Source organism: Panicum virgatum, chromosome 3K (assembly GCF_016808335.1).
Source record: "Panicum virgatum strain AP13 chromosome 3K, P.virgatum_v5, whole genome shotgun sequence".
Lineage (NCBI taxonomy): Eukaryota > Viridiplantae > Streptophyta > Magnoliopsida > Poales > Poaceae > Panicum > Panicum virgatum.
In genome coordinates this window covers 59,311,691-59,324,684 of record NC_053138.1, presented here as the reverse complement: position 1 = coordinate 59,324,684, position 12,994 = coordinate 59,311,691, and the positions used below count along the sequence as shown (strand labels likewise).

The window sequence follows — 12,994 nt, the reverse complement described above, 5'->3', positions numbered from 1 at the left end:
AACTTACAATGGTAGAACACAGAGGGGGGTGGGGGGGTTTGCTTTGCACCATACCAATTGCCGGTGGTTTAGATTGTTTTTACTTTTTGTGAATGCATGTTTGACCGCGCTGGCGTAAATTTGTTGACTTTGCAGGAATGTCTGTCATTTGGTTCGGTTATATGAGAAGATGTCCAATCCATGAAAAAAAGAGGAAAAGCAAAAATATTGTTATTGGACCCAAAAAAGAGAGGAAACTCACCGTAATGTATAGCGGCATGACCCATCTGGTTGCACCCTTTTTCTTCTTGCCATTAATTACATGAATGCCAATCTCTGCGATAGTGTTGGTTAGCTTTCTCCCTGGTTTAACTGAATCAACTAAATGTCCCAGTGTAGCATAGTTGGACAAATAGTTGATTATGACTACACTGCAAAGAAGCAAAAATATAGTAAAAACAAACACAATTTATAATTTAAGCATGCAAAAATGCTAGATGATAATTTAAAACTAAGTGGCAGGCATGATATACATACTTCCTGTTCTTGGACCTCGTTGACCTTCCTGAGAACATACAGACTGCGTTATAAGTCTTCGTCACGGCTCTACTGCAGCTGAATGAAACCTTCCTTGCACCATTAAGATAAGGGGACTGTAGTGCAGCAGGCAGCTTGTGCTCTCTTCTTGGTGGAGGTGCATACTCTGGTGTGATGGAAAGATCTCCAACAGCTTGTGGTGCCTGTGCTGCTGTGTGAGAGCTTGTCCCGACGTCTTGTGGTGTTCCTGCACCTTTTGCTGTTGCTCTTGATATCTTGCTGCTGGTGGGATCTGCATCTTTTGCTAGTGCTGCTGCATAAGAGGGTGTTGCTGCAACTTTTGCCGCTACTCCTGAATGCTTGCTGCTGCTTGAATCTGCTCTTGGCGCCTCCGGCGTAGAAAAAGATGGTGTCCCGGTGGAGCTTGTCATGACAGCTTGCAATGTTCCTGCAACTTTTGCTGTTGCTCTTGATATGTTGCAGCTGGTGGGGTCTGCATGTTTTGCTGGTGCTGCTGCATAAGAAGTTGTCCCAAGAGGTAGCGGTGTTACTGCAACTTTGACTGCTGCTCCTGAATAATTGCTATTGCTAGAATCTTCTCTTGGAACCTCTTGTGCAGCATAAGATGTTGACCCGATAATTTGAGTTGTTCCTGCAACTTTTACATCCCTATGCTTGGCCTTTGCTTGCTCATTGATCTGAATAGCCCGTGCTTCCAGAATTTCATACACATCATCATCCAGCCCATCCAATGTCCACGCAGATCCGGGGTCTGCTGAGAGAGAGAGAGAGACAGAAAGAAATGATTAGACACACGCTGGGGGTTTGATGAACTTGGTTCCTGATGCATTAAAAAAATGAATGCAGTAGCAGCAAAAAAAGCTGAAAAAATGAACTCATTACCTATAGGATCAAGGCCTTGTGTGTTGGATACTTTCTGAGGTGGTGTGAGATCTACAATGAACTTCATAATATCACAATCGGGGGCGGGGAAATCCCATGAACTCCCTTTGACATCACCAACAACCGCCTTCGATGAAGTAGCTTTGTTACTATGTTTTTGGTCCCTAGAACTGCAACCTTGATCTGTTGCACCAACCATATTAATCCCATCCACTCCATTAGTCAGCTTGTCTGGCAGTATTAATCTGGAACGCCTGCTGATCAGACTGCCTGTGCTACCCATTGGTTGAAGTGTAGGAATGCCAACAGAGCTGTCAGTAGCTGTTGCTGTTTGCACCCTGCCTGCTTGGCTTGTGGCTGATTGCATCCTTTTTAACCGTCTACTAATGGGGACAAGGTCTTCTTCTTCTTCTTTTTCTTCTTCTTCTTCTTCTTCTTCTTCTTCTTCTTCTTCTTCTTCTTCTTCTTCTTCTTTCTCGCCTTGTTCTTGTTCATCTTCCCCTTCTTCTTCTTCTTCTTCTTCTTCTTCTTCTTCTTCTTCTTCTTCTTCTTCTTTCTCGCCTTGTTCTTGTTCATCTTCCCCTTCTTCATCTTGATTGTCTTCACTCTCAAAATCCTCATCAGAACCATCCTCGCTGCTGCTAATCCACTCCTCTCCATCATCATAATCTGGGTCTTCGTCTATGTCTTCTTCGCCATCATTTTCAGATTCTTGTGCAGTTTTACTACGCTTTGATCTTCTCAATTCTGGCTTGGGAGTCTCTTCAGCATCAGCCATATCTTGTATGAAGGTGCCAAGCAACTCTGATACCCCAGTCAGAACTTTACTCACAGCATTGGCGATTTTTCTCTTCTTCTGCAAGACATTAAAAAGTGAATCCGGTGCGTGTATACTGATTTGCTCAATACATGCTATAAAACTGCATGAGGGGAGGGCCTAAATTACTTTAACAGAGCACAAACACACCTCAGTAGCCGTGTGGGGGGCGCCTTTAATGCTACAAATCTGTTTACATCATCCATCTGGAAAAATGAAACTTGGGCCACCGAACTCCCTGATAATTTTAGCTGGAGAAAAAAATGCAAAAAGGTTAGTGAGGCCATTTACAGAACCTAACTTTACTGCAGTGAATAATGTGCATTAGCCCATTACCTTTAGCTTGCCAAATGATCCATCACGGTTTGTATCGAGCTTGATTACCTGGTCCAAAAGTTTCCTTGACCATGCTGCAATCCTGAGCTTGGTTGTAGGGATTTGCACATTACCAACATCTAATGAATCTACGTACAGGATCTGAAAAAAGGTGTAAGATGCAAGAAAGTAAAGAACTTACAACAAGATGTCGAAGGCAGAAAAAAAGATAAGATGCAGATAGTAAAATGACAGTGCATAAAAAAAGGGATGAGGACTTACAACAAGTAGTAAGATGCAACCCCTCACAGAATTTTGCTTGTTCATTTTTCTGGCTGCCTCCTTGAGCTGGTCAACAACAAATTGACACCAGTTCAGCTTGTTCACGCGTGTAAGGTCAAGAAGTGCTGGATAACATCTGGGGCTTATTCCCAAACCAGTGGGCGGGCACAAAAAGGTTGACACTGCAATCATCATCTATGATCTCAGAAAATCCTCATCTGCGCGCTTGTTTTGTTTGATCCTTTCCATTATTTCTTTAATCCTAGGTGCTTGCCCTTGGATAATTCCATACTTGCTGTAGATGAAGTTGATTGCATCCACATCCAACTCATATTTGACCTCGTCACCTTTGTCTAGCAAGTTTAGGATATTAGCCACAGCCTTTGGTGTCACTAAAATCCTACCCCTCCCGGGGAGAACTAGTTCTGATGATTCCGGATCAAAGCACTCCGACATCAGCCAATTGGCGAAGTCCACTGGCATTGTGGTGCACGCAATCTTCAACAAGCCATCAAATTTGACATTAGCAATCATCTCGCGCTGATCCTCAGAAATGTATCTATATAGCTTGATAAGTCTAGCAGGGGATGCCCTGTTCCTAAGGTTCTGCACACATATTATAATAAAAAGTACAAATGAAATTCAGAAAAAATGCCTGACGAGATGCATGAATTTGCTGTGCTGAAAAGAAATTATTGCCTAACTGTGACTTGGGGCTATTGCGTGAAATAACGTGGGGGAGGGGAGGGGGGCATACTGCATTGGATGATGTCGCACGGGCATGTCGCTGCTTCTCCGCTCTTGGCATTGTAATTGGAGTGTGTTTCAGAGAGAAAAAGCTGCGCATTACACAAAATAAAAGGGGTAAGTACTGGTGCTGGTGGTGGTGTTAACAAATGAATAAGTGAGTAATGGTGCTGGTGGTGGTGGTGTGTGCAAGCCAATGTCTAAAAAACACATGTAGTGTCTAGTTTCATTTAAAAACTGATCCATAGCAGAGCAATGTGCGGTCTAGCACTCTTTACTTGATGCATAACAGGACAGGTGTGCGCTTAGAAAAAGGCAAAAAAAAATTCAGACAAGTAACCATGCATATATACTGCATCTTCAGAAAAAAAACTGAAGACATGTTAAGATTTTAATGTCTGAAACTAAGCATTTTTAGGTTTAGTTAGCTAAAATGTCTAGACATGTTCAGATTTGTGGTGCAGGGCAATGTGCAGCCTAGTTCAGATAGGGGGGAAAAAGACTAATAACTATACATGTTCAGATATAATTACCTGGATAAACACATGTTCAGACTAACTAGATTGCCAAAAAAATAAAAAAGGGCCAGCACAAAAAACACAAAATCGCCACCTAAAACAATCTCAGAGCACATACACACAAATTAGCCTATAGATGCTACGGATGCATGAAGCACATACACAGAGCACATGTGGGGCCTTGGATCATGCGGGGCTAGAAAAATCACACACACATGCATCAATTTCGGTTGGGTTTGGACTGAGGCATCCAATCAGGGGGAGATCCAAGTGAGCTGCTCACCTGATTCGGGTCTGGGATTTCTGACGAACCCCCTGATGATTTGCGCTTGGATCCCGCAGATATGCTCGCTGGTGAGCTCCACCAAACAAAACAAAACAAATGGATTAGGATAACCTCAGCTCGCACAAAAACCTCAGGAAATCAAAATCGCAGAAATCAAACGCGGATGTGCTTGGACTAGGAGTGAGGAGAGGCATGGATTTGGGGGGAGGGGGGATCCAAGTGAGCTGCTCACCTGATTCGGGTCTGGGATTTCTGACGAACCCCCTGATGATTTGCGCTTGGATCCCGCAGATATGCTCGCTGGTTAGCTCCACCAAACAAAACAAAACAAATGGATTAGGATAACCTCCGCTCGCACAAAAACCTCAGGAAATCAAAATCGCAGAAATCAAACGCAGATGTGCTTGGACTAGGAGTGAGGAGAGGCATGGATTTGGGGGGAGGGGGGCATGAACTCACCTGCACTTCCTGCGGCCTCTCGATTCCAAAATGACCTTGATGATAACCTCCACCAAAATACAACCACGAAGGAAATCAGAGAAAATCAAAAAAATCGCTGCACGCTCGAGCGGTGAGGGGGAGTAAAATCCATCAAATCGGCGTGCGAAAAAGGAGAGAACACCTACCTGGATAGATTTGTGCTTCGATCCCCCAGGAGTGCTCTCGTGAGATCCCCAGATGAGCGGATTCGGGTGATCAAAATGTCCCCCACGGAAGAGAGAGAGGAACCCTAGAGAGAGAAGATGAGGAGAAGAAATGAACCCACGAGAGAGAGAGGGAGAGAGAAAGGGAGGGCAGGGAAATGAACGGGCGCGCAATTCGATGTTTTGAATGAAAAATCAACGTTACTAATGATGCGTGCGCCTGCGGGGTTAGAAGTGCATGGGCCCGCTGGCCGCGCCGGTAGATGCAGCCGGCCGTGTGGGAGGCCGAAAATACGGCCGGCTGTTGTAAAGTCTTTACCATATAAGAAAAGAAAACCCAGCGATTAAAAATGCGAAAAAATAGCAGAAAAAAAAAGAGGGGGGAAAAAGCGAGAGCTAGGCCGTGGAGGGTTGGCTGCTCGATCAACGGGAGCCGGGAGGAGGTAGCGGGCCGGGGGACGTTTCTGTTTCTTGGCCGCCGCCGGCGTTGCAGGGGGAGGTGGGCGATGGACGACGGGACGGCGGCGGCGGCGGCGCCGCTGCTGCCGATGGAGATGCCGATAATGCACGACGGGGACCGGTACGAGCACGTGCGGGACATCGGGTCCGGCAACTTCGGCGTCGCGTGCCTCATGCGCTGCCGCGCCACCGGCGCCCTCGTCGCCGTCAAGTACATCGAGCGCGGCCAGAAGGTGCCCTGCTACCGCTACCTCCTCCAAAGCCGCCTTTCTCGTCCGTACGCCGAGCTGTGTGTTCTATTTTTTTTTCCTTTTCTCTTTGCAGATTGACGAGAACGTGCAGCGGGAGATCATCAACCACCGGACGCTGCGCCACCCCAACATCATCCAGTTCAAAGAGGTGACCGACGATGGCGATCGCCGCCTCTCTTCTGCTCTTCTTCCGATGTCAGTAAAAAAAAGACACTCTTTTCTTCCCCAGGTCATCCTGACGCCGACTCACCTCGCCATCGTCATGGAGTACGCCTCCGGCGGGGAGCTCTTCACGCGCATCTGCAATGCCGGCCGGTTCAGAGAGGACGAGGTCTCGCTCGCCCCATCTCATCGATCCATCCCCTCGCCTTCTAAAACCTGTCCTGTTTCTCAAAAAAAAAAACTGTCCTGTTAATTGTTGCATGCCCCGTAGACTGTGTTGCCGATGGCTGACTCTGGTAAACCTTCCTGTGTGTGTTCAGGCTCGGTTCTTCTTCCAGCAGCTGATTTCTGGGGTTAGCTACTGCCACTCCATGGTAAACCTTTCCTTGTTATCCGATCCCTTCTGTTGCAGTTCCTGTTCTGTGTATGGCTAAATTGTCCTATTTACATGATTTTTCTCTTGGTATTGTCAAGCAAATATGCCACCGTGATTTGAAGCTGGAGAACACTCTGCTGGACGGAAGCACCGCGCCCCGGCTTAAGATATGCGACTTTGGTTATTCCAAGGTATTACTTGCGCCAAATTTACTGTACTATGGTTACTGGTATGGTGTCTGATTGCTGTGATATTCTGGATATACATACATCATGCAACACGACATGATCAATTGATCATTGCTGTAATGTAGTGGTTTGGTAACTATTAAAAAACAAGACTACTTGTACTTCATTTACCTGATTTACTGTCATGCTGTTTTCTGAATTTTTTTACAGTCATCTCTTCTGCATTCACAACCGAAATCCACTGTGGGAACTCCAGCATACATTGCTCCTGAAGTTCTAATGAAGAATCGATACAATGGCAAGGTATTATCCATTCCACCCCCTTGGTGCTTTAAGTTGCCCTCTGACATACTCCCTCTGACACGATACATCGCTTTAAGTTTGACTTGATTTGTAGAAAATATGTGTAATATTTGTATCTCCAAATAAATTTATTAAAAAACTAGATGAAAAAAAATCTATCTAATGATATTAATTATGTATCATAAATATTAATATTTTTTTATATAAAATTAATCAAAGTCATTTCTCGAGAAGCGAGAACGACAGTTATTTAGGGACGGAGGGAGTATGCTGCTACCAGCCACTGCCAACTTATGCCTTTTGCTCGACAATAGGAGTCAGTCTTCGTGCTGTAAAGTCGTTATCGATCTTTTGATGGCATAAATAGTATCTGGTCTTTGCTTAAAAAAAACAATAGTGTCTGGTGTTGTGGAGCAACTCTTTTTATACAGTGCATTAACTCAAATGCTCAATTGCTAATAATTTGTCATTGCATGGAGATTTCGGATGTCTGGTCATGCGGGGTGACCCTCTATGTGATGCTGGTCGGCGGGTATCCTTTCGAGGATCCAGAAGATCCTAAGAATTTCAGAAAGACAATTGAGGTATTTTTGGCCAACCTTGGCAGTTCCACTGGCTGCAGTTGTATCCAGTCAGCTAAATGCTGATGTCAATTTGCAGAGAATAATGGGGGCTCAGTACGCTGTTCCAGACTATGTCCATATATCTCCAGAATGCCGAGATCTTTTATCAAGGATTTTTGTCGTCGAACCAAACCTTGTGAGTTGTTGAATATTTTCCTTTTTGCTGTGTCACTTGATTATTCAGATGTGAGGTTCCTATAATATATGTGGTCTTTGCAGAGGATCACCATACCTCAGATAAAAAGCCATCCTTGGTTCCTGAAGAACCTCCCTATTGACATCATGGATGATGACACAGTGAGCTATGAGGAGCCGGATCAGCCGATGCAGAACATGAACGGCATCATGCAGATACTGGCAGAGGCAACAATACCACCTGCTGGAACCCGCACAGCGGCCCAGTTGTTGTCTGACGGCCTTGACGTGGAGGAAAACATGGAGGATCTAGATTCAGACGAGGACCTGGACATGGACATCGAGAGCAGTGGGGAGGTAGTGGTTGCCCTGTAACCATGTCCATGCTTGGGTGGAAACCGTATTTGCAGCCTTCCATAAATCAATCTGTCGGGTTGCGGCTCAGTTTCAGCTCGAGCTTGTGAAGTGATTTGCTCGTAAGCTAAAGCTATGGCCCAGTGATCGGTTTGTCGCCATTTCTGCTTCAGACCGTTGATTCCTATTGTACTGCTGCTACCGCTGTCTATTGTGTAGTATAGTATGTATGCTGTGCAACAATCTAGCCCAGGTATAACCGTGTGATAGCTTTTCAGGTTCATTTTGAGAACCATTTCTTGGTCTCTGTTTGTTGAAACTGAAAAGGTGTATGACAGTTGTATATAACTTTGTTTTGTGCCAAGAGAAAGCTTGTTCCTGAGTGCATTTCTGTTTTGGGACGAGTTCAAACTCTGTCTCTAGAGAAATTTACAATTTTGCCATTCTCAAAACTGAGTCGGTGCATGAACACTGACTATGTCAAAATTTGCCATTTTGGATTGTTACTCTTCCTGCACTAGACAGGGCAACATATAAACATCATATGTACATGGTCAGTTTGGAAGCCCAAAGCATCCCGAACGTGACATCAGTCTACAAGCCAGTCCAGGTTATAACACTCCTCTGCCACCTGCACCCGGAGGTCAGGGATTACCTGCTCGGCCTCTCTCCACAGCAACGCCGTCTCCTCGTCGCAGACGACGTGACCGAGGGACTTGAGGGAGGACGACGACCTCGGGAGGCTCCTTAGCCGTGAGCATTCCCGCATGTCAATCTTCTCTAGGTTTGTCAGGTGACCAAGCTCCTCTGGGAGGTCTGTCAGGTTGATGCACTGAGATATGTCAAGGTACTTCAGCCTCTTCAAGCTACACACTGACGGTGGGAGCCGCCACAATGCCGGGCAGGCATAGACCCGAAGAATGCTCAGGCAATGCAATTTGCCTAGCTCATATGGCAGCTCCGTGAGGTCATGACAGTTTGAGATGGAGATGGTCTCGAGGGAGCTGATCTGACAGATACTTGATGGCAGCTCCTTCAGATCTATGCAGTGGTCAATTGTGAGGTTGGACAGGCGAGGAAAGGTCATGGAGAGATCCATCGTCGATCCTCTTAGACTGTTGCTCAGCTCGCAGAGGACGAGGGAGATCTTGCGCAAGTTCTTCAGCGGGATAGTGGTCTTTGGCAGTGGTGGGAGTGTGATCTTCTCCAACCAAAGGCTCCTCAGGCCGCTGAGTGTCGTGAAGGCAGATAGGTTGTCAAGGGTTGCGCTGGTGGTGCCGTAGTTGATCAGAACCAAGGCTTTCAGGTTCTGCATCGTTGCGATGAAAGGGGGGAGGTAGTAAACACTTGAGGCAAAGTTGAGGATGAGCACTTCTGCCTTGGGGAAGCTCATCTGGAACCAGTCAGATTCTTTCATTTCACCTGGAGTTTGGGTAACAGCTGGTCAGATCCATTCTGTCCCAAGGAAGAAAGCACATGGTAGAAACTACTTCTAGTACTCTATTAAGAAAACGTTTCAGAACAGAACTACAAAACCATGTTCCTGCAATACTGATATAAAAATAGAATTTTAGGGATGATGATAAGTTTGTTGACGAACTTAGCAGTCATGGAACAAACATGAAGTCTCATTATGCTGTGTACTTGTTTATTACTACGATGGCTCTTCTTCCGAATCTCAGTAAGAGTTCAGATTTCACTACAGATGTTGGATGATAAATTGTTGGCAATATATATCCAGAAAAATAAAGAGCAATAAAGGACTAATGTTGTACCTGTATGTATGGAAACTATCTGAGCTTCAAACGGAGTGTCCTTGTTCCTCTGCCAATCCCTTGGAAGAGTCTCCTCCCTTCTTGGCATCACCAACCGCCTCCGCTTGTTCAGAGGGTCACGCCCAGTCATGTGAAGCGCAAGATCTCTCAACACATCATGTTGCGTCACCGAGTAGTCATGGTAGCTACTGTACAAATCACCAGCCTTGTTCCTGCAAAAAGAGCAGCAAAGGGTTAAAACCTGTTCTTTGAGATAACATCAGTTCTTGAATATTTTGAAGCAGGTATATGGTAGATGATACGTACTGTGCATCATTAACAAGGGTAAGAAGGTTCTTGTTGGAAAGCTCAACCAAGATGGCGAAAGCATCTGGCTCATCAAGATCATGAATCTCCATCCAAATGTTGATCAACACATCAAGAGGGATCTTCTTATCCTCTGGGAAGCAGCCCAGATCAAGGAAACAATCTCTAACCTTCTCTGGTAAGCACTCAATGCTTGCCGCCATTCTCTCTAGGAGCTTAGTCTCATGGGAATCAGAAATAGCCTCTCCCCGTGACAACCGGTTCTTGGCACTCAGCCATATCTTAGGAGGCTGATCTCGCAATGATGCACCAATGACCTTCAGAGCTAGAGGAAGGCCTCTGCACTCCGCAGAGACCTGCCTAACCAATCTCTTGTCAGCAGTCTGCGGAATACACTCTTGATCGAAGGCAGCGCGGCAGAAGACAGATAAAGCCTCCTCCTCATCAAGCAACTGCATTTCATATGTTCGGGATACCAAGGTTGGGAACTTGAATCTCGATACAACAAGAGTTTTGCACCCAGGGAACTTGAAGACGAGATCCTCAAGCTGTGAGAGAGACCACACATCATCAAGGATAACAAGGACCGGTCCACGGTCCCTTGGCCCTAACTTGAGCTGCCATTCTGGGATCTGGTTGTATGCACCAAGCACGATGTTTCCGCTGATCTGCTCCCACAGCTTCATCTTAATGGTTTCCAAGTTTGCAGATTGTGAGATTGTCTCAAAGAAGATCCTGTCGTTGTAGTAGGCTACAGAAAGAAAGAAAGAAACCATGTCAGAATCACAAAGCCCCCAAAAAAAACCTTGCAAAAAAGGAATTTAGAATTTGTGGATGCTTAAAATCTCGATTCAGGACAGCAGCCAGTAAAATATGTTATTTCTCAAAGATGGTGGTTATTGAATTTATGTTTACTACATCCTGAATACAGAGACGATGGAGATATGAACACAGGTTGCTGATTTTTGCTACCAACATCGCTTATCCCAATCCCTTTGCACTAAAAGAGGATCTGAAAATTGGCACAGCTCCAGATTCTGTTTTTTCAGAAAGCAGTTCTAGTTGGATCTGAATCTGGAAATAACACACTAGGGCCTAGCTGTTTGTGCTTACTCTGTGTGAAATAGATGCAAGGTCGCGAAAAAAAATAGATGCATGGTGTGCAGTTCCTTAAGCAGCTATCATATCTCGATTTAAGAGTAAGTAATCACCATAGCCACACAAGGTTACTCAGGTCCAAGCAGAATTTAAGAGCGTCTGCTATAGATGTGAGAATTCAGAAGCAATCTAACCCCATCACAATGGTACTCCTGCCACTAGCTGGTCAAAGCGCCAATTTTGACCAGGCCAGTGGTGTGTAGCAAAACGAAAGCATCAACCTCACCTTTACCTAATTGCACGACACGCACGCAAGCCAACCACCAAAGATGCTGCGCCCCCAATTTGGGGAATTTTCGCACCCCATAATAATTCATGAAAAGATGCAATCTTTCTTTGCGCAAAAAAGAAAAAAGAAAAAAAGAAGAAGATTGGAAAAATTTGAAGGAAAAGATGGTTGAGATTTAGCCCTTGTTCTCCTTACCTCGGACCTTGTGATCCTTGAAGATCTCCATGGCGAGCGTGGTCTTGCCGCTGCCGCCCATGCCGGAGATGCCGACCACCTCCCAGCCGCCGCCGCCGCTCATGACCATCTCCTTGACCTTCTCCTTGGCCACCTTGAGGCCGCCGCCGACCATCCCCTCGTCGTCGTGGCCCTCGGCGAGCTCCATGTCCATGGCCGTCACCCCGGCCTTGGCGGGCGCAGCGACGCCCTTGAGCGGCGGCGCGTCCACCGGCATAGCGGCCACCGAGCCCTTGGTAAGCGGCGCGTCCATGTGCATCGGAACGCCCTTGTGCATCAGCGGCGGCGGCGCGACGGGGACGGAGAGCGGCGGCGGCGGCGGCGGCTGGGCCGCCGCGGCGATCTCCTCGACGCGGCGCTCGAGGCGGCCGATCCGCGCGTCGGCCTCGTCGCGGAGCCTGCGGACGCCGCCGATGACGTGGACGGGGGCGTGGCGGGCGAGCCAGCGCGCGATGCCGCGGTCGGCGGCCTCCATGCGGCGCGCGAGCTGCGCGGCGCGGTAGACGTTCCAGCGCGGAGACGCGGCGGCGCGGCGCGCGAGATCGAGCGCCTCGCGGACCCGGGCGGCGAGCTCGCCGAGCTCCCCCGCGGAGCGCTGGGCGTGCGGGCCGAGGCCCTGCACGAGCGGCAGCAGCGGCTCGACGCTCCGGCGCAGGCGCTCGGCGGTGGAGCGGCAGAAGAGGGTGCCCCGCACCGCGCCCAGCAGCTCCCGCAGCGCCTCCCCGGCGAGCTGCTCCAGCAGCAGGCGGTCCATGGCCGCCGCCGCCTGAATCCTAGCTAGCTACTACCTCGCTCGCTCGCTTCTCGCCTCCTTCCTGCTGGTTCCTGCTGCCGGCGTGCGCGCGGTGGAGTTGTTCAGCTGGGTGAGTGAGGGGTCGCCATCGATGGGCGTGGTGGAGGAGGTGGGGGAGGGCGGCCAAGCCGGGGCGGCGTCGCGTGTGGTCTCGCCTCTCGGGGGAGGCGGAAAGGAAAGCGAGGGTGGTTTATAGGGAGGCGGGGAGGGCGGGAGACGGGCGGTTGGGGTCAACCGCCGCGGGGAGGGGGTCGCCGGTGGCTGGAGCTCAGATCTGGCCATCTGGTGGCGCTCCTGGTCACTGACAACGCGGGCCCACCCGCCGAGTCTTCTCTTCTACAGTACTGCTGCTTCTTCACATGGTTTAGGTTAGTGGTCAGTCAGTCATCTCCAGGGGAGTAGAGTAGACCAGGGAAGAGGCCACACACTTGGCAGCAAGTAGACCTGAGCTAGCTCGGTTTACTTTGGATTTTAAGAGTTTGGCCCTGGCTTTGCATTGGGTCGTCTAACAATAGTTGAAGGTTGATGATGGAAGAGAGCCAGAGGTACTGCAAAAGTGTAGGAATTTCACGTTTTACTGCGACCGAGTAATATGCATCAGACCGCACTTTTTGGATTGG

At 47.9% G+C, this 12,994-nt stretch overlaps 3 protein-coding genes across 3 annotated transcripts; 1 reads left to right on the top strand and 2 right to left on the bottom strand.

The window, feature by feature from the left end:
• Window positions 1-3: 3 nt before the first annotated feature.
• Window positions 4-5,336, bottom strand: LOC120701114 (myosin-M heavy chain-like). The gene is made up of 12 exons (XM_039985271.1): window positions 5,011-5,336; window positions 4,844-4,890; window positions 4,617-4,684; window positions 4,382-4,449; window positions 3,591-3,672; window positions 2,834-3,439; window positions 2,573-2,700; window positions 2,387-2,487; window positions 1,420-2,275; window positions 517-1,291; window positions 242-410; window positions 4-141 (listed from the first exon to the last, which is right to left on the bottom strand). The coding sequence occupies exons 9-12, from the start codon at window positions 2,195-2,197 to the stop codon at window positions 4-6; spliced, it is 1,860 nt and encodes a 619-aa protein (XP_039841205.1). The 5' UTR covers window positions 2,198-2,275; window positions 2,387-2,487; window positions 2,573-2,700; window positions 2,834-3,439; window positions 3,591-3,672; window positions 4,382-4,449; window positions 4,617-4,684; window positions 4,844-4,890; window positions 5,011-5,336.
• Window positions 5,337-5,417: 81 nt separating this feature from the next.
• On the top strand, window positions 5,418-8,264 carry LOC120699944 (serine/threonine-protein kinase SAPK9-like). The gene is made up of 9 exons (XM_039984058.1): window positions 5,418-5,720; window positions 5,812-5,886; window positions 5,968-6,069; window positions 6,221-6,274; window positions 6,375-6,467; window positions 6,675-6,767; window positions 7,247-7,351; window positions 7,428-7,526; window positions 7,610-8,264. The coding sequence occupies exons 1-9, from the start codon at window positions 5,535-5,537 to the stop codon at window positions 7,898-7,900; spliced, it is 1,098 nt and encodes a 365-aa protein (XP_039839992.1). The 5' UTR covers window positions 5,418-5,534; the 3' UTR covers window positions 7,901-8,264.
• Window positions 8,265-8,297: 33 nt separating this feature from the next.
• Window positions 8,298-12,537, bottom strand: LOC120699943 (putative disease resistance protein At5g47280). Its single transcript, XM_039984057.1, has 4 exons — window positions 11,543-12,537; window positions 9,961-10,711; window positions 9,655-9,866; window positions 8,298-9,301 (listed from the first exon to the last, which is right to left on the bottom strand). Exons 1-4 carry the CDS (start codon window positions 12,333-12,335, stop codon window positions 8,469-8,471), a joined length of 2,589 nt encoding a protein of 862 aa, XP_039839991.1. The 5' UTR covers window positions 12,336-12,537; the 3' UTR covers window positions 8,298-8,468.
• Between the last annotated feature and the right edge of the window lie 457 nt (window positions 12,538-12,994).